The sequence below is a fragment of the Humulus lupulus genome, chromosome 6 (assembly GCF_963169125.1).
Source record: "Humulus lupulus chromosome 6, drHumLupu1.1, whole genome shotgun sequence".
NCBI classification, from domain to species: Eukaryota; Viridiplantae; Streptophyta; class Magnoliopsida; order Rosales; family Cannabaceae; genus Humulus; species Humulus lupulus.
The window spans coordinates 35,263,018-35,282,176 of NC_084798.1; the positions used below are offsets into that span (position 1 = coordinate 35,263,018).

The 19,159-nt window shown below is 36.4% G+C and overlaps 2 protein-coding genes across 2 annotated transcripts; one reads left to right on the forward strand and one right to left on the reverse strand.

Moving 5' to 3' along the window:
• Window positions 1-913: 913 nt before the first annotated feature.
• LOC133782048 (chlorophyll a-b binding protein CP24 10A, chloroplastic) lies at window positions 914-2,596 on the reverse strand. The gene is made up of 2 exons (XM_062221201.1): window positions 1,888-2,596; window positions 914-1,603 (listed from the first exon to the last, which is right to left on the reverse strand). Exons 1-2 carry the CDS (start codon window positions 2,112-2,114, stop codon window positions 1,054-1,056), a joined length of 777 nt encoding a protein of 258 aa, XP_062077185.1. The 5' UTR covers window positions 2,115-2,596; the 3' UTR covers window positions 914-1,053.
• A 3,107-nt stretch (window positions 2,597-5,703) lies between these two features.
• Window positions 5,704-18,624, forward strand: LOC133782049 (probable protein phosphatase 2C BIPP2C1). Its single transcript, XM_062221202.1, has 9 exons — window positions 5,704-6,166; window positions 6,300-7,546; window positions 8,651-8,778; window positions 9,314-9,380; window positions 13,993-14,080; window positions 15,145-15,314; window positions 16,331-16,474; window positions 16,708-16,836; window positions 18,266-18,624. Exons 1-9 carry the CDS (start codon window positions 5,962-5,964, stop codon window positions 18,440-18,442), a joined length of 2,355 nt encoding a protein of 784 aa, XP_062077186.1. The 5' UTR covers window positions 5,704-5,961; the 3' UTR covers window positions 18,443-18,624.
• The last annotated feature ends 535 nt before the right edge of the window (window positions 18,625-19,159 follow it).

Sequence of the window (19,159 nt, forward strand, 5' to 3'; positions counted from 1 at the left end):
AGTGTCCAGGACCCTGAAGTCGCCCCACTCCGCGTGGATGTTGTCCCTACTTTTCACCTGCGGAAAAGGCCACCTCGGGATTGCACGCCGTTGTTTCAGATCTGCACTACCAAGTACTCTGACTGGTCTTGTCCCCTGAATCTGCCTCGTAACTCGAAGTGTCCAGACCAAAAGCACCGTTTTGTTGGGCGAAATATAGTTCTTGGGCCACCTTATTGGGCCTTAATTGGTCTTGAATTTATGTATGTTTTATCTTTTATATTGGGCTTCCACCAGAGAGGCCAATAATATCCATATCTCTGATGGGCCCGGGTCATACCCGGCCCAGACCTAGTGTTCCCATGAGCCTATAAATACGGGCGATAGAACACTGGAAAAAAGGATCTTTCTTCGACTTGTATACAGTTACTCTGTCAAAACCTAGAGAGAAACTCCATTATAAAAGACTTTCCAAGCTCTAATACAACTGACTCGTAGACTAAGACTTATTAACGCCCCAACCACGTAAAAATCATGTGTTAATCCTCTCAACTCCATATCATTAGTCTTAGCTAATATTCATTAGTATAGTTTCCGAAAATCTCGGTAAACAGTATCCTAGACCTCATTTTGGTCAAAATATTTTCAAATATAATATTTATTTCTCAGCTCCTCAACCACATTCTCCATTAATGTGAACCCATTGCATCAACAACGATCTAAGAATTAATCTTATAATTAAAATTATTTTAATCAAAATTGGCACTCAATAGTATTTTCTTATATTAATATTATTGCACATAAATGTCCGGCATGTCCTTATATTATCCAATAAATGTAGTTGGATATAATCCTTTCCTTCCTATATTTGTAGTGCTGTCTCTTTTCAACTTTAATGGTCTCTTAAAAAAATGTGTTAAAATTTAAAAAGATGTGATAACTAATAATTAACTCGTTAATTTTGGATAAGTTAAATACAGATAATTACTAACATTTTCCAAAACAAAGTACCCGTGGGTGCCATAAATATTTTCAAAAACTCAATCAATCTATAAACACATTTGGTACAATAATTTACAAGCCAAGAGCACCAAGAGGAGTCTTCCCTTGACCAGCCTCGAAGTAGAAAATAAGCATAGCCAACATGGCTATTCTCGCGTGCTTAATCTCCGCTAGCTTCAGTCTCTCCAATTTCTCCCCATCCGGGATGTACTCACCGTCCTTGAGGGTTCCGGCCAGTCCAAGAGGGTCAAAGAACTTGCCTCCGGGGTATCCTTGTTCTCCGGTGGCATTGGCGAAGTTCTCAGCGGTCCTCGACCATGGCGTCGCCCACTCCACCGACTGCGATTCCGGGTTGAAGAAGTCCACCCATCTTTTGCTCTCGACCCAACCCATTAAAATTAGCTGGGTTCCCAGAAGGGAGCCGAACGAGAATGGGGCTATGGCTGCCGGGTCAGCTCCGGCCTCGAACCATGGCACGCCGCTCCATGCTTGGCCAACGAAGATTCCGAGCACCGCAGCCATGGCCCACCTTCCATGGATCAGCTCAGCTTCTCTGTACCACTTGAGGAACGCTGGGTCCTTGCCGAGTCCCAAAGGGTCGAAACCATAGTCACCTGGGAGGCTGTAAGTTGAGAAAAAGAAATAATCAGTCTCGCTCTTATACTGTTCGATGAAATGTGGAAGAGAGATTTGGTGGGAAAAAAATATATTTTTCAGATGGGTTGTGGAAAGTGTTTAAAAATATAGATCTTGACGCGTTTGCTGAGATGCAAGAAGAGACAAAAAGTTCACTCAAAAACCTTGCTCGTAACGTGTTTGATGAAATGCTTAGACGAGAGAATTGCGCGTGAATGCAGAGTAAAAAATTGATTTTTTTTATTAAAAAAAAAAGTTGAAAGGACTTACGAGCCGTCGAGCCACTCGGGGTCGATGAAGTTGCCACCGCCTCTAACACCTGGAAGCCACGATTTCTTGGGGGCGGCTGCAGCGGCAACGATCATTCTCCTTGGGGAAACAGAGGTTCCAGCTCTGGCTCCGGCGGAGAACAAAGCCTGGCTGCGGCTGCTTCCCTTCCCTCCGCACAAGAAGGAAGAGCCCAAGCCGTTAAGAACCGCACCAGAAGTCGCTGCCATACTGGCCGAGTTCGATTACAAGGGCAAAAGAGGTTTGTGTGTTTAGAGTTGCAAGTGTTTTTAGAAGTTTGGTGTGTTTGTAATAAGAGAAAGAAGAAGAGAATTGAGTGATTTATTATCCCAATCCTATGTGGGTGTGGGTCGGGGACGAAATCCTGTGGGAGTGTTTGGAGGGAGCCAACTAGGATAATGAAATCTGGAGATGAAATCTGGGATAGATTTCGGACCAATGGGAACTCACAACTCCATTTCCGCTTCTCATTTTTCTGCCAACCACGTGTACCCTTAAACAAACCAAAATAACTACACCCTTGATTTTTCTTTTTCTCTTCCTTTTATATGAAAAGGTTAGGTAAAATAACTTTTACAATGACATTTTTCATTTTTCTAACAAGGATAAAGTTAAGGAAATCATCTTTTAGCATGTTTGGCTATGAACTTGCACTATCAGAGGCATAGTCTAGGTGCTAAGAGCACCTATATTGGATGAGTTAAAATGTGTTATTCTTTATAATATAGAGAAAAAATAGTTAACTAGCATTCCATTGGATGATGTAAAGTTATATTTTTTTACCTAAATGAATAATATTTCTTTATATGTAGTGAAATATTATTCATCAAGCTATAAATATTTTATTATATTTTTATAAACTTTTGTATATATACGAGTTTGATATTATTATGTTTAATTATTTTCTTTCTTAAAATAAATAAAATATTTTTAAAAATATAATATATAAATAATGTAAAGAAGCAGATGTATGGTATAATATAAAAGTTTTGAGGTAAATTATAAAAATGTATATTTTTGTGATATATTTTATACTACACTTTCTTTATAATATTTAGCTAAAGCTCATAAAAACATCTTCCATCAGCTCTTTTATACATATATTTATAATAGCTATGCACAAACTCCAATTAATCCATATCTATATTTACATAACATTTACATATCTTTTATATAATATTTTAATATTTTTTTATAACTTTTCTCTCTCTATTTAGTATATATTTATTATTTTTTTTCCTTTTTCAATTATTTTATTTTATTTTAAGTAATAAAATATGTTTAAAGATATAATATTTAAATGATATAAAGAAATATATAGGGAATCTGATATATGATATAATGTAAAATTTAGAGGTAAAATAAAAAAATGTGTGTTTTGATGAGATATTTTAAAAGATGGAGTAGGACATCCAATATGAGTGCTCTAAGAAGGTTCAAAGTTCAAATTCTCCTTCCTAGTAAAAAAAATTATGTTTAAGGTATATTTTCACACTAATTTATAAAATAAATAATAATATATTAATAATAGTTATTGGCACTGAAGAAAAATAGAGTATTAAAATAGTATGATTAATATAGAAGTAACAAGTACAATCTATACATGTCTTGGGGTATTATTGGTTTTTTCAAGATTAAATGATGGATGAAATTATCTTATAGAATAATCATAGATTGAATACTAATATAGGGGTTTGTAATTAATATTGGGATAAAGAAAACACATGGAAATTGAGTTAAGAGATCATATTATGTTATATTTATATGTTAAGATTTTTTCTAATAATACATATTGTAAATGATCACAATGTCAAAGTAAGAGGTTTAATGGTAAATTTTAGGATTCGGATATACTAAACCAAGTAAGGCCCACAAAACTGTAGCTGTTGGCCTAAATTGCTGGATTCCATGTCTATCCATGTTGTAAAAATTAAAGGGAATACTAATTTTTAGAGGACATCTTTAATTTTTAAACAGATTGTAACACTCAATCATTTATGTCCAATTTTTTAATTGCTATTCCCATAATACCCTTTTCTTCACTGAAACTCCGTACCCATCATCTTCCCCAACATGACATATACTTTATCTTCTTCACCCAACCATTTGCTGCCATAAGCCGATCCTATCATCAAATATATCTCCATCCTTAACTCTTCATCTTCTTCACCACGGCCAATTGAGATTTGAGTGTCTCCACCCATCTACCGTTGCAAGCCCATTACTCTTAATCTCCCATCAATGTTCTCTCATCTTTATTTGATTAAAATCTTTTGCCAAAAATGAATCTTTAGTTCTATTATGTCTTCTACATTTAATGAAGAGAAGAACTTGAGATCCAAAATGAAAACGAACACAAGGTAAGAAGATTTTTTTTCTTTTATTTGCTTATCTATTCTTTATTTTTTGCCCTCAATGACCTACTTTCAAAATGTCTTTTGTAAACTAGTATTTTATTTAGGAAAAATAGAAACGTGAAAGCATGATCCTAATTTTGGATTAGTAACTTTCATTAACTTAACTATCTATGTATGTAAATCTTATTTGATTAATTTGATTGATCCGTGTAAAACTTTTAGACTTTTTTGATATTGTATTACGTCATAATAACTATGAATTCCAACATTTACCAAAAAAAATAAATATTACCAATGCTGCTTATATTCTCTTATTAGTAGAAGAAAACAAAAAACATAGACATTCGAATTAGAATAATAAGAGATATTAACAACATAAATACTTAAAGTTTATCCATACATTGTAATTAGAAGAAAATTCTACAATAGGGGCAGGCCTTTTGTCCCCACCAGTAGAGACGTTTCTGTTTTTAGTACGTGAAAAAATTACAATTTAAATTTTTTATATGATAGTGTACACTGTAGTTATAGTAGGCATCTTACCAATTTTTCAAGAAATTTTAAATAATTTACAGTGCTGAAAAAGACTTAAAAATAATTTTTCACGCGCGTATAAAACATGCTTAAAAACAACCTATTTTCGTGTGTTTCGATACATGGAAATATTACAATTCAATTTTTTTATATAATAGTGTACAATATAATTATTTAGAATCCCCATAAATTTTTGAGAAATTCTAAAAAAATTTACAGTGTTGAAAATAAGAAATATGTTGTTTTGAAACTTGTTTTTTATGCGAGTAAAATAAATGATTTTGAAACTTGTTTTCGGTATCGTAAATTATTTTAAATTTTTTAAAATCTGATGGAATGTCCTAAATAATTATAATATACATCATCATATAAAAAAATTAAATTATAATTTTCTCACATGCCAAAACTAGAGATCTCCCTACCCGTAGTAGTAGGGGCAAAATGCATACCCCACTATAGTAGTCCCTATAATTAGATATATATAACTTTTAATTTTAACACCAATAATATAATTTTTTTTTATTGAGCAACATAAATATATTTTTTGTTCTTTACACCAAATCATTTTTTGCGTTAGATGTATACGTGAAAGTATATAATTAATCTAAATTAAAATTTAAATGTCAAAATATATTAATACAAGTTCCACAAGAACAGCGTTTAAAAAAAAAACAAAAAATTAGTGATCATGTGTAACACAATACTGTAATAAACATGCTCAATAATACTGCCGATATACTTTATATAAAATAAATACTGCTTACTTTACTAGAAAAGAAATTTTAACAGCAAAGTAATTTGGCCCAGGGGTAATTTTGACATATCACAGAAACTGTCAAAATTTTAGACATATGTTTTTAACCGTTAGTAATTTTCTAAAACTTTTGTAATTGAACTCCAATTACTGATTTTCCCATACAAGGGCAGGATAGAATTAATTCGATGGAATTTGATTCCGTCTACAACCGGAATTCATGGCAGAAACGGGTAATTAAAATTTCCCGGCTAATGGTTACACTCTCCGGCCAAAACTAAAAAGCCAAACGAGATTTTTTATTTTTTTGGATAAAAAACAAAGAACACTTTTCATTTTTGTGTTAATGTTATCCTCTATATTACCAGAAAAAGCATAAGAAAATTAGCATGAAGGAATAGAGAAACGAAAATGGCTGAATTTTACCCTAACCCTATCAGAGCTTGCCGGCCTCTGAGTTCTCTCTTCCTCCATCCTCGCATTCTCTTCCCCAAACCTTCTCACCATCACACCAATTTTGTTGGGAAATCGGCTGTAATTCGAACTCTGAAACAGCAGACAAGGTTTCAGATTCTCTCCAAGTCGGAGCCGGAATTCGGCATCCTTTCAACGGAAGGTACGGCGGTACTTTTTTCGTCGTTGTTTCTGTTTGTTTCTCAGAAAAAAGTATATACATTTCGACTTTCTAAGACTGTATTTAGTATTTTCGTTCTTCTAATTGGAGTTTCTGGGAATGGTGGTTTGGGCAGAGTGTTCCGACGGAAGCGTTGTATTCCGTTTTGGAATTGCTAAGGACGATGATGGTAAATCGGTTTCGGGCGTAGATATTGATAAGGTTATTGTTGATGGCGGTGATGCTGACACTGAAGGTTTGGTAAATGAAAATGGTGAACAACTGAGTGAGAGTTTGGGGCCTCAAAGTAGTTTAGAGCAAGTTCAGTCTCATTCTGAAGTAAGAGAAAGAAGCTACCCTGCTCAAGTAAGCAGCGAAATCAGTAGTGCTGTTCGTGAAGATTGTAGTGCAGCAGAGTCTTTATCTAACGGTGTATCAGGATTGAGTAAATCATTAGTGGGAGAAGCAACATTTGAGATTGAAATTACTGAATCGTCAAGTGTAGATGAAGTTTCTATAAATAGTGACGAGGACGTCGTTGTGACCAGAAACACTGTTCCCCTAGTTGATGTTCTCGATGAGGAAGTACATAGTGACGGTGAGGAGAATACTGCTCAAATTTGTGAGGGTGAAGTTTTACATGGGTTGGTATCTTCTAATTTGTCTAGTGTAGATGAAGTGTCTCTTAACGATGATGAGAACGCTGTTGGGGCTAGAAATAATGTTCCCCGCGTTGATGTTCTGAAAGTGGAAGTGCATAGCCACATTGAGGAGAATACAACACAAATTTGTGAGGATGAAGTTATAAATGGGTTGGAATCTTCCGAACTTGACACCACAACAGAGGTATTTGATGATGAGGACGTTGTTGGAGCTAGAAATACTGTCCCCCAAGTTGATGTTCTTAAAGAGGAAGTGCATAGCCACATTGAGGAGAATACAACACAAATTTGCGAGGATGTTGTTTTAAATGGATCGACATCTTCCGAACTTGACACCACAGAAAAGAAATCTGATGATGAGGTCGTTGTTGGGGCTAGAAATATTGTTCCCCAAGTTGATGTTCTGAATAAGGAAGTGCATAGCCCAACTGAGGAGATTACAACACAAATTTGTGAGAATGAAGTTTTAAATGGGTTGGTCTCTTCCGAACTTGTCACCACAACAGAGTCTGATGATCATTATACTTCTCCTGCAAGTAATGAGGAGAGTGCTGATGTTGCAGTTGCTGATCTGGGGACAATTGGTGAAGATGATGTTAATCTGATTGAGGCAACGATTGTGTCCTCTGCAGTACAGGTCCAAACATCTTTGGATGAGGAAAGTACTCTTAGTGCATTGGATGAGAATGTTGGAGAAAACAAGACTGAAACTTCATTAGCGGTAAGTCTCAATTTATAAATATTAGTGTTTATTTATTGTATCGTGTGCTATTTTATGTATAACCTTGGGTCGTTCTTTTGGAAGGTTGAGAATAACTTATAGATTCAACTTCCTTAAATTTTCGATTTTGTGATGGTGCCAGCCCTTAGGTACACTGCGAAAGGATTTTAGGTGTGATTCCTAGAGCTCTACCATTGTTGCTGCAATCATCAAATTTATCCCTTTTATTTAATATCTTACCAAAAAAACTACTGTGAGCTTCTTTCTTTACTAACATGCAATGAATGGTCATGTTTTGTTCTCTTCCATGATCTCCATGGACCATACATTACATGCAACGAGGTCTTTTTCATGAAAATCAAACTCAAATGATTGTGTAAACACAAGAATGTTTCTCATGTCATGTTAGAGATTTAGGTACTAGAGGCAATACTGGTTCCTGAGCTGATGGCTTAGCTGTCTGATTTCTTCTTTCAATGCTAGTATATTTTTGACAGGGGCTGAGTTGTAGCCTGTATATGCGCCAGGGTTTCTCTAGAGATAAGTGCTCGTGTTACTTTATTTTATCTTGGCATGCCTATCTACAAATCCCTGTTTCTTTTAGAAGAGTACAAGGCATCCAGTCTTGGCATGAACTTTTAACTCCATATAGTTCATAAAAAATTATATGCTTGTTTCAATGATTATATAGAGGCTGGGGTGGAGTGGAGGGAGGTTGAGGGGGAAGGAATCTTTAGCTATATTCTTTTCTTTGGGACAAGCTGGACCTTAATTTCATTATATACTTGACATATTTTTTTTGCTATGGGGTTGTACTGTTGTTGCATTTTGAATTTCAGAGGATATCCATCCATTTCTTTTCTAATTCTGCTATGGTTGTGTTGTTATTTTTGCTGCAATAGTTCTGATGTAGGAAGGGTATCTATCAAACTGTGGTCTGTGCTTAGCTTCAAGACATTTTTAACATTCTTTTTCCACAAGCCTGATGTTCTGCTAAAGTTGGATGTTGTCTAAATGGCCTTGAGGGTAGTGGATACATCATAAATGTATGAACGCTTGCTTTCACTTTGAGAAACTCAGTAGCTTCCGTCTTCATGTGTCTAGATTGGTTTTGATGTCTCTTCCACAAATTGCGAAGAAGAGAGAGGGAGTAAGTTACACAGCAGTAATGTTGCAGGAGAACTCATCTCTGATGTTGTAGAACTCCATTCAACTGAAGAAGCGACTGCTAGGTATGCACCATCTATCTTGAGCCACACTTACATTTATTGTTTGGAGCAACTATCTTGCACAAATTTTTTTGTTTGCATATGGTTGTGTAAAGGCCAACATAAGTCTCTAGAGTACAGATGGTGCTATCATTTTACAGTGTGCATGTAGTTGTGTTTTATAAGTATTCTTTGTTTGTGAATTCAGATGCTCAGTGCCTAGGTGATCACTAATACATCTTGCCACAAATTCTATTTGTTTCCTTGCTGCAATAATCAATATTTGTAATTTTTTTATTTTGTTGATTACCAAATTTCTGAAGTATGGAGTTCCACTTTATGGTATGCTTGCTCCGACATATTAGTTAGTATGAGTAAGGTTGTAATGGATTCATCTTATATGAGAACTAAGTTATCTACTTACTTTTTAGTTCAATGATATAGTGTACATGCAATACGAATATGCCTAATAGCAGAAGAGAATTTTGATAAGAAAAGTTATATCCAAATCCAGAGAAGTTTCGTGTGTTAATACCTTATGTATTCACTTTGATTGCAGGGAGGAAATCTCAACAACTGGTCTCGTATTATCCACTGGTGCTGCTTTATTGACACATCCCTCAAAGGTATATGCATAGATCTTTGTGCAATTCTTTTTAGGTTTTATAAGAAATATATATTATTAAGAGAACATAAAAAACAGGTATATGCGCTCCATGTTGAGGAAGACTAAACTAAATTGATTTTAAAAGTGAGAGATTACATGATTTTAAGTTTCAATTGATTGTAGAGTCATGTACCTGTTTGGACTAATACTAGAGTCTGTGTAGGACTAGGACTTGTTGGAAAGGAAACTGATCCAAGCAGGATTTGTTGGAAAGGAAACTTATCTAGACCTAAGTCTGAAATAAAACATTAATAACGATATATCCTCACTTTATCTAAATAACAAATATTGAATAGAAATTATAAACTTTTGATTTTTTCCAGAATTATTTTTCTTACTTTATGCACCATAACTTAATAATCTTTACAAATGGATATTAGAATAATTGCTTAATCTTTTTTCAATTTGTATTCTTGCATGGTCATTTGACAATTTAAAATAGAATTTTCACAACCAAAATTTAGCTTTGGATGAATATTACTTATGTTTTGAAATTAACTTAACGTGATTTGTAATTTGCGATACAAATATGTATTGCAAATTCCTTCATTTTAATTATAATTGCAATACAATAATTTGAGCTCTAGTCCTTTTTAATAGTATTGTGATAGCCGAGGGAACAACCAACCTGCCTTTAAATTTCAAACAGCCTTGAGTGTATGAGTATCCCGAGGGTGCGTTTCCTGCCTGAATCTGCTGAAATATTATGGACAAAACAGGATCCGTCGCTACATGGCTCCTCAAATCGGCAATAGAGAGTAGGTTGGGATAGGAAATTGCGTGGCACTCTATCATTGGTGGCATCCTGGATAAAGCGTCGGCAACTTTGTTTTCCAACCCAGGTCTGTATTGAATCTGAAAGTCATATCCCAGCAACTTCGTGAGCCACTTTTGGTGTTCATTTGCGACCACCCGCTGTTCTAGTAAATATCTTAAGCTCCTTTGATCGGTTCGAACAATGAATTGGCGGCCCAATAGATAAGGACGCCACTTTTGTATCGCGAGCACAATCGCCATTAACTCTCGCTCATACACTGATTTGCAGCAAGCTCGGGGTGACAAGGCTTTGTTGAAATAAGCAATTGGACGCTGCTGTTGCATCAAAACAGCTCCAATGCCCGTGCCCGACGCATCTGTTTCTACTACAAAAGGGATCGAAAAATTTGGCAAAGCTAGCACGGGAATGTTGCACATAGCTTGCTTCAGTTTGCTGAAAGATTCCTGCGCCTCTGAGCTCCAGCCGAAAGAGTCTTTTTTTAACTGGTCAGTCAAGGGTCGTGCTAGCTGTCCATACCCCCTTACAAATTTCCTATAGTACCCAGTCAAACCCAGAAATGCCCGCAGCTCTTTAATTGTTTTCGGTACTGGCCATTGAGCCATTGCCGCCAACTTGAGTGGGTCAGCAAAAACCCCTTCCGCTGAGACGATGAGGCCCAAATATTCCAGCTGTGATTGAGCAAATAAATACTTCTTTTTATTTGCATATAACTGAGGCGAAAAAGGACCATTTCCAGGTGCTGCTGGTGCTGCTCCATCGACGCACTGTAGATGAGAATGTCATCGAAAAATACCAGTACGAATTTTCGCAAAAATTCGCGAAAAACTTCATTCATTAAGGATTGGAAAGTTGCTGGCGTGTTAGTAAGCCCAAACGGCATTACTAAAAACTCATAGTGCCCCTTCGTGTGTTCTGAAAGCCGTCTTCTCGATATCCTTGGCTGCCACTCTTATTTGGTGGTAACCCGACTTAAGATCCAGTTTAGAAAAGACTTGCGCCCCATAAAGTTCATCGAGTAGCTCATCGATGACTGGAATTGGAAACTTATCAGCAACCGTTTCTCGATTGAGAGCTCTATAATCTACACAAAATCTCCAGCTCCCATCTTTTTTCTTTACCAAGAGCACCGGGCTCGAAAAAGGGCTTGTGCTAGGCTGTAATATTCCGGCTTGTAACATCTCAGCCACTAACTGCTCTATCTCATCTTTTTGAATCTGTGCATATCGGTAAGGGCGGACTGAAATCGGGCCTGCTCCCTTCTTTTAGTGTAATCTGATGCTCATGGCAGCGTTGGGGAGGGAGACCGATGGGCATGCAAAAAACCGAATCATAAGTTTGTAATAATCCTGCTACTGCTGGTGGCATATCGATGGTGCTCTGATGAGGATCTACCGTTAAAGAATTGAATTGAATCCAATACCCCTGCCCTTCCTGCTGTACCGAGTGAATCATAGCCTTTAAAGATATCTGTGATTTACACAAGCTCGGGTCGCCTTGCAATGTCACCCAAGATCCTCCCACCTCAAACTTCATTACCATTGTTTTCCAGTTAACTTGCATATTTCCTAGCATCCCTAACCACTGAATTCCCAGAATTGCATCGGCACCCCCCAACTCCAGCGGTAAGAAATCGGTTACCACTCGCAAGGACCCCAATTCCAGCTCTACATTTGCACAAATTCCTTCCGTTCGGACTCGACCGCCAGTCCCTAATAGCACGCCATAAGCCGTAGTAGCTGTTATAGGAATCTGTGACGCTTCTACCAATTCTTTCGATATAAAATTGTGGGTCGCCCCGCTATCTATGGGTACGGTTACCGACTGATTAGCTATAGTCCCCGATAATTTCATCGTATGCGTTGAGAAGATTCCCACCAATGAGTTCAGTGACAACATTGCCAATTGTTCTTCCGACACCGCATCGACACTGGCATCTGGGCTGAGCGGGGGAGTTTCCTGAGTTTCAGACTCTTCACTGTCGTCTGCCATTAACAGCACCTGCAATGTTTTCTACTCACAGACATGTCCTCTGTGAAATTTTTTGTCACATTTAAAACATATTCCCCTATTCTTCCTATCCTGGTATTCAGCCTCAGTCAATCTCCTCTGTCCAGCAGTGCTAATCGGTTTCCCAGTTGTGTTCCCTGCACTCCCAGTCGATTGCCCAGATGGTCCCTGGGAAAAAGAAGTCGTGCTCCTTGAGGATGATGGCATCGGCGTGTATCGTGGAATCGCAATTGGGCTGGGAGTAGACCTACTGTTTCCTCCTTAATGATGGAGGCCCAAGCCGAGTAAATAATGGCCCTCTTCAATCCTCTGGGCTGTCTCCATTATGTGCGCTAGGCCCATTGGCTGTAGCACATGCAGTGGCACCCCTTCACCTCTTCTTTCAGACCCTTGATGAAACTACCTTCCAAGATGTGTTCAGGTACGCCGACCACTCTCGAAGCCAGAGCTTCCCATTTCAATCGGTATGCCTTCACTGTTGACTCCTGTCGGACCGACAAGAGCTCTTCCGTTGTGGAGCTGACGGACACTTCTCGAAACCGTAGCAGCAAAAGGTGTTTGAGCGCCGACCAGGAAGTAATCGGGCGACGTTGATGCTCCCATTGGAACCAAGTCAGAGCATCGCCTTCTAGGCCGATGATGGCTGCCTCCAACATATGGGCCTCCGACAATCGATTCAGTAAAACATATCGCTCTACTCTGAAAACCCACCCATCGGGATTCTCTCCCGAAAACAACGGTAACTCCATCCTCGGCGGTCGGAAATCCCGTCCTCCTTGCGATTCCGTCGCAGCAAACGGACTGCTCGTCGTCGTCCTAGGCAGAGGTTGGTTCATCGCCGGTCTGCCATCGGTACGTGAGAAGAAGAGCTATCTCTGTCAACTGCCTTTCGATGCCGATCATCTCCTTCACTTGGTCCACCCGTTCCCGTGCGATATGAAGTGTGTAAGAGTTGAGTGATGTGCCCAATGAAGTACTCCACCTTCTTCTCCAAATTGGGTATTCTCTGAGTGTTAGCTTGAAGAGCTTCCAAATCGTGTGGGAACTGCTGCACTTGTGCCCTGATTTTCGAAACCTCCCGACGTAGCTCCGACTGCACCTCTTCCAGCTTTTCTTCCACCATTTCCAACTGAACATTTGCCTTAGGTCCCATAGTAGATCTGGGCTCTGATACCACTATGATAGCAGTACCCAAACTCACAATTCAATAAATGGATAATCAGCCAGACCTTTCATTAGAAAATACCAAGAATTTGAGAGCTTGGTTCTCTCCAAACACAATAGAGTTTATAACAGAAATTGCACACCCAAAATACTTTACAAAATACTATTTATACTCTGGCTTATCTCACTCCCGTGTACCCCATACACCCAACAATTCCCCCTCTAACTAACTCTGTCACTCACTGCTGACTTGGCATTCTTTTTGCCTCTATACCTTCTGGCATACACGTATGTCAATGGTGGTGGCCTATCATATTGCTATGAGGCACTTGTGATGATGATAATCACACTAATACAGGTGGCCTTACATCAATAAATTTTTATGTGGACTACACAACTGTATTAATATGGTGTCCAGCACTTGAGATGTCTTTTAACATTAGTGCCTTTTTAATATTCTAATAGTGTGTGCATATACTACAAGTACAGACATTCATGACACAAAAATCCTCATGTCTGATTATTATTTGAATTCAATACTAGTGGGAATAAATCAAAGAACTAATAATTGTGCTTGAATTCAATACTAATGGTGATCATTTAAAAAACTAATAATTGTCAGGCATTCATAGGTGCAGAGGATGCTTATTTTGTTGCTTCCCAAAATTGGCTAGGTGTGGCTGACGGAGTTGGTCAGTGGTCACTAGAAGGTATTTGTTTTAAACACTTTTTCTTTTAAGTACATTTTTAACAAATTTAAGTATTAATAAAGATCTAATTTTTTCTTCATATTTATTAGTACAGTCGAGGCTTTAAAAAAAATGTAGCATATGCGTTGGCTTCTAGAATATTACCGTTCTGTGAGATGACCCAATACATATCTACATTTTATATACTTTCTATGGCAACAACACTCTAATTTTATGCTTACAGTAGCAAATTTCACATTGGTGGGAAGTCTCATTTTTATTCCTTAACTATTTCCCAGCTCTTTCTCTAAATATCTCACTTTCTCTTCGTCCTTGTTTTTTTATTCCTGGGAACATTTATTAATTTGTAGTGCTTAATTTTGTATATTATTTACTTGTTCTGTGTTGCTGAATTATGTACTGCCACATATATTAGGGGCATTATATGAACAAGTTCTGTGATAGAATTTTGGTTTAGACAAGGACGAAGGCAGTGTTTTTTTCAATGAGGAGCTATTTGTATTCTTAAAATTTCAGGGGAGGCTGAATTCCATTTCTCAACAATTTTGATTTGTATTTTTAAAATTTTAGGGGAGGCTGAATTTCCATTTTTCAATAATTTAGGCTATATTTAAAAATATCACTAATTTTCACAAGAAAGTTTTAAAAAGAAAAAATTTGAGGGAAATCCCCTGCATGCAGCTGGCTCCATGCCTGAGTATAGACATGGGCGACCAAGATATCTGGTGATATAGTTATGGTTTAGACTTTTCGCACGAGTATGATTTATATATATTGCAAGTTGCGTAGGATAAAACTCTCCGTGTGGTTTTGAAAAGTGGATATATGTTCTTATCTGGTTAAATGGAATACATGTATATTAAAATAAAATTGTAATGGCCAATTGACAAAATGAGTGATGTTAGGTTGAAGATACAAGTTTTTATCTTTGTGAAATGCTTGCAGATTTTACCAAACAACTATTTGATCCAACTTTTAAGCAAGTGTTGAAAGACTTGTTTTTTTTTTTCTCTGTGCAACACCTGGGTTTAATTGTTTACCTCCGCCTTCACTTCATTCTTCAGGAATCAATGATGGAATATATGCCCGAGAACTAATGAAGAATTGCGAAAGGATTGTATCCGATTCCAAAGGCACTCTAGTGAATAAACCAGAAGAAGTTCTTGTTAAAAGTGTTGCAAAAACACAATTACCTGGATCATCTACGATTTTGGTGGCTTACTTTGATGGTCAGGTATAGGCCTTTTTTATACTTGGATGACATTATTTTACAAATTTCCTTTTATAATCAGTAATACTATTAATATAATTGAAACGTTTTCTCTGTCTTGTGCTCAATAATGATATTTAATGCGGTAGGATATCTACCTAGTAAAATTTTCTGTACTCTGCCATATCCAGTGTTTCCTCTACACAATTAATTATAGTGTATGGAGTGTTTTGTTTCCCCTTGTTCCAATATTTTTTGCACTTAGTTTATGTTATTCCTTCACAGTCTTTTGGAGTATAGTTCAATTCCATTTTTGGTGGAACTATTAATTTGAAAAAAAAAGAAGAGAATAATAACAATAAACAAATCTTGATGATATTGATGATAAACTGTTAGGATCCTGCATCAACTAACATTGGGATTGATTAGTGGTTTATAACTTTTTGGACACCCTCCTCCCACAGGCTAGTCTTTTGAGAGTAAGTTTTATTCAAGTAATTGTAACAAATGGATTCAACATCAACTAAGTATGAGATTGAGTGGTAGTATATAACAAATGGACACCCGCCTCCCATCGGTGAGCTAGGGTGGAACACTGTAGAGTGGCTTGCCGTAAACGTTGGCTCAAAAGGGGGTGTATTATTAGGATTTCACATCAACTAAGTAGATTGTTTGGTAGTGTATAACCACTTGGATAACCTTCTCTCATAAGCTAGTCTTTTTGGAGTGAGTTTTACCCAAGTGGTCTGTAACATTATGATAATTATGATGGTGGAAGAAAAGAAAAACCAGTACATCAAATTGGAGAATTTATGGTGAAGTTCAATGGAAAAGGAAAACTTTTATGTATGAAAATCCAGATGGAAATTTTCGAGGATGTATTTCTTGGATTTAGGTACAAAGGAATGAAAAAATTCTGGTTGTTGGCAAGCAATTTCTGGGTTGTTTTCCTTTTGTTTCCAATGCTGTTGTTATTAAAATCTTTAAATACAATATTTTGGGTAAGTTTCCTCAACATATGCAGTGTGAACTTTTTGCAGACTTTTCGTGTGGCCAACATAGGGGACTCAGGATTCATCATAATCAGAAATGGAGTTGTCTTTAAGCGGGCTTCTTCAATGGTCCACGAGTTTAATTTTCCATTACATATTGAACGTGGTGATAACCCCACCGATCTCATAGAGGTATTTTGCAAAATTTAACATGTCCAACTAAATTTGTAATGGTATGATCAATATTTTTGCAATAAAGGGGGGAAAAAGCATGTTCTTCGTTGTTCCCTGTAAAAGTTTTTTCAGTGATGTTGTTATTATTTTGATCTTGCAACTCCCTTTTGTAGGTTTCCCATTTCTATTGTGAGTGATAAGCATGGTATCAAGGATTTCAGAGAGATATGTTTAACATGTATGTGTTTCAGGACTACGAAATCGACTTGGATGAGGGGGATGTGATTGTCACTGCAACAGATGGCCTTTTTGACAACTTATATGAACAAGAAATTGCTTCAATTGTATCAAGGTCACTGGAAGCTGGTTCTAAACCTCAGGTGATTTTTTTAAAAGCTTCTTATGTAAGATAAATAGAAAGAAAATACATTACTAGTTGTGAAAAAAAAAAGGAAGAAGGTGGGACTATTTTAACCTAAGTGAAGGATGGGTTTAAATATCCTCCCTTTGGGGGTTTTGCTAAGTTGGCAAAAAAATGATACTTCTTTCTTGGATCACAATCTTTTAAATCAATCATCTATCTTATTGTTTATTGAATAAGTATCTATGAAATTAAAAGAGTTCAAAAGAATAATGTTTCATTATTTTCCACTTTTTCTAAAAATAGAGAGGAGGTCTTCTTTGACCTCTGTCTCTTTTTCAATTTCTTTTTCTAAAAAGAGGCAGTTAGTTTAATGCACTGAAATATAACGTCAATCAATGATTTTATAGTAATAAAAACATTACGAAAAATGTGTGAAGAAAGTAATATGAGTGTGGCAATAGACATGCCATTTACCATTATGTTCACTATTTAAATATATAAGAAAAAGAAAATGATTGGACCAAACATTTCCTTTAATCCAATCATTTCCTTTAGTCATGCCCATCAAACAGGTCTAAAGGTTCTTAAATAAGAGCCTCAATCCAATGCTCTCTATAGAGGCCAAACTCAGGACTGGGTTAAAATAGCTCAGTCCCTCTTTTGGCCGTTTCTCCAAACCTGGCCCTTATATCCTTACATATTACAAAAGCTGTTTCTAGCTTATTCTAGATTTGTTGATCTTATGGTTATGGCTTATTTATTGTTAGATCGCACATAAACATATATAACAGTATCATTTTAAAAATATAATAATAAAGTTTTAAGCTTACCCTTTTTCTAATACACACATAGATGTGTATGACATAATGTTGTTAAATACTGTTATATATATTACATAGACGTGTAGTCAGTTGCTGACATAATACATTAGATGTAGAACAGAGGCTATATACATGCTTACTCACATACAGTAACGTGACTAGTACATAGACATGCACGCATGTCTGCTTATTAGTCAATAAGTCACAATTTTTTTTTTTTAAAAAAGAAACTTTATTCTCTTGCTGAATCCTACAATCTTTCGTAGCTTCAGTGTTAAAACTGTGTGGTTTCTATATTTTTTATCCAGTTAAATGACCAATCATGTCTTCTCCTTCCCGCCCTTTTTAAAACATATTGCTGTTGGTTGTTCCTCTTCTCCTGCTATTTCTTATAGACATAATATGACTTGATGGTGCTATTGCTATATCAATTTCTAGTGAATCATATACTACTTATACTAAATCAACTTCTACAACTATATATAGGGCATATTCTATCTGAGAACTATGCTTAATCTTGGCCATATATTGGAGCCAAGATGAATGTGTTTTGTAGTATGAACTCGGTTGTTTCGTTTGGTTTCAGCTTTTTAATCATTTGTGTGCACATGTTTGTCCTTCCAGGACATAGCAGAGTTGTTGGCAAGTAGAGCGCAAGAGGTGGCGCAATCATCAACACCAAGGACTCCATTTGCAGATGCAGCCAAGGCTGCAGGGTACGTGGGATTCACTGGTGGAAAGCTTGATGATGTGATTGTCATTGTATCATTAGTACAGAACACAATCCACCTCATAGAGTAGGTTTAATCTCTTGCTTTGTATCACTTGTTTATACACAAGGAAAAAGAAAAAAGAATGTCTATAAATATATATATATTTATATCCTTTTGTTTTCTAATTGCCATATTCATATTTATGTAACATACTTCATCGAAGTTGTATATTCTTTCAAAACAAATTAAAATAAAATAAGTTATACTGAAGTAGTGTTGTTTATTGCTCACTACATTAATTTGAGCATTGTTTTCGTTCGGGACTTTTGGGTATCAGGTTAAGTTTTCATCTCAAATTATTTTGTGCAAATGTCTAGCAGCCTATCTAATTCTGTGTTTTATAGTTTGAACTTAATTCTTCAAATTTTATTTTGGAGTTATTATCTCTATAATTGGTTTGAAAGAGTTGCTAAGAACACTTTTTTTTAAACTCTCATGTTTCATGGCATGAAGTAAAATATTTTAATGGAGGTTACATGTCGTATGATCTTTTAAACTTGGCTGCAGAACAAAATAAAGACAAACACTGGTAGGACTGCAACACAAAGAAAAACACATAATTTTGTCAACTTGGTGATGCCACCGCTTTTACTATGGTCAAACTTTGGACTCGTTTCTTCTCACCATGTTTGGTAAAGAGGAAGGAAATCTAGAGAAAGAAAATTTTGTCATATGAAAATTCTTATTTTATTTATAAAATTTTAATTTTTACAATTATTAGTGAGGGGTAATGTGATAATTTACC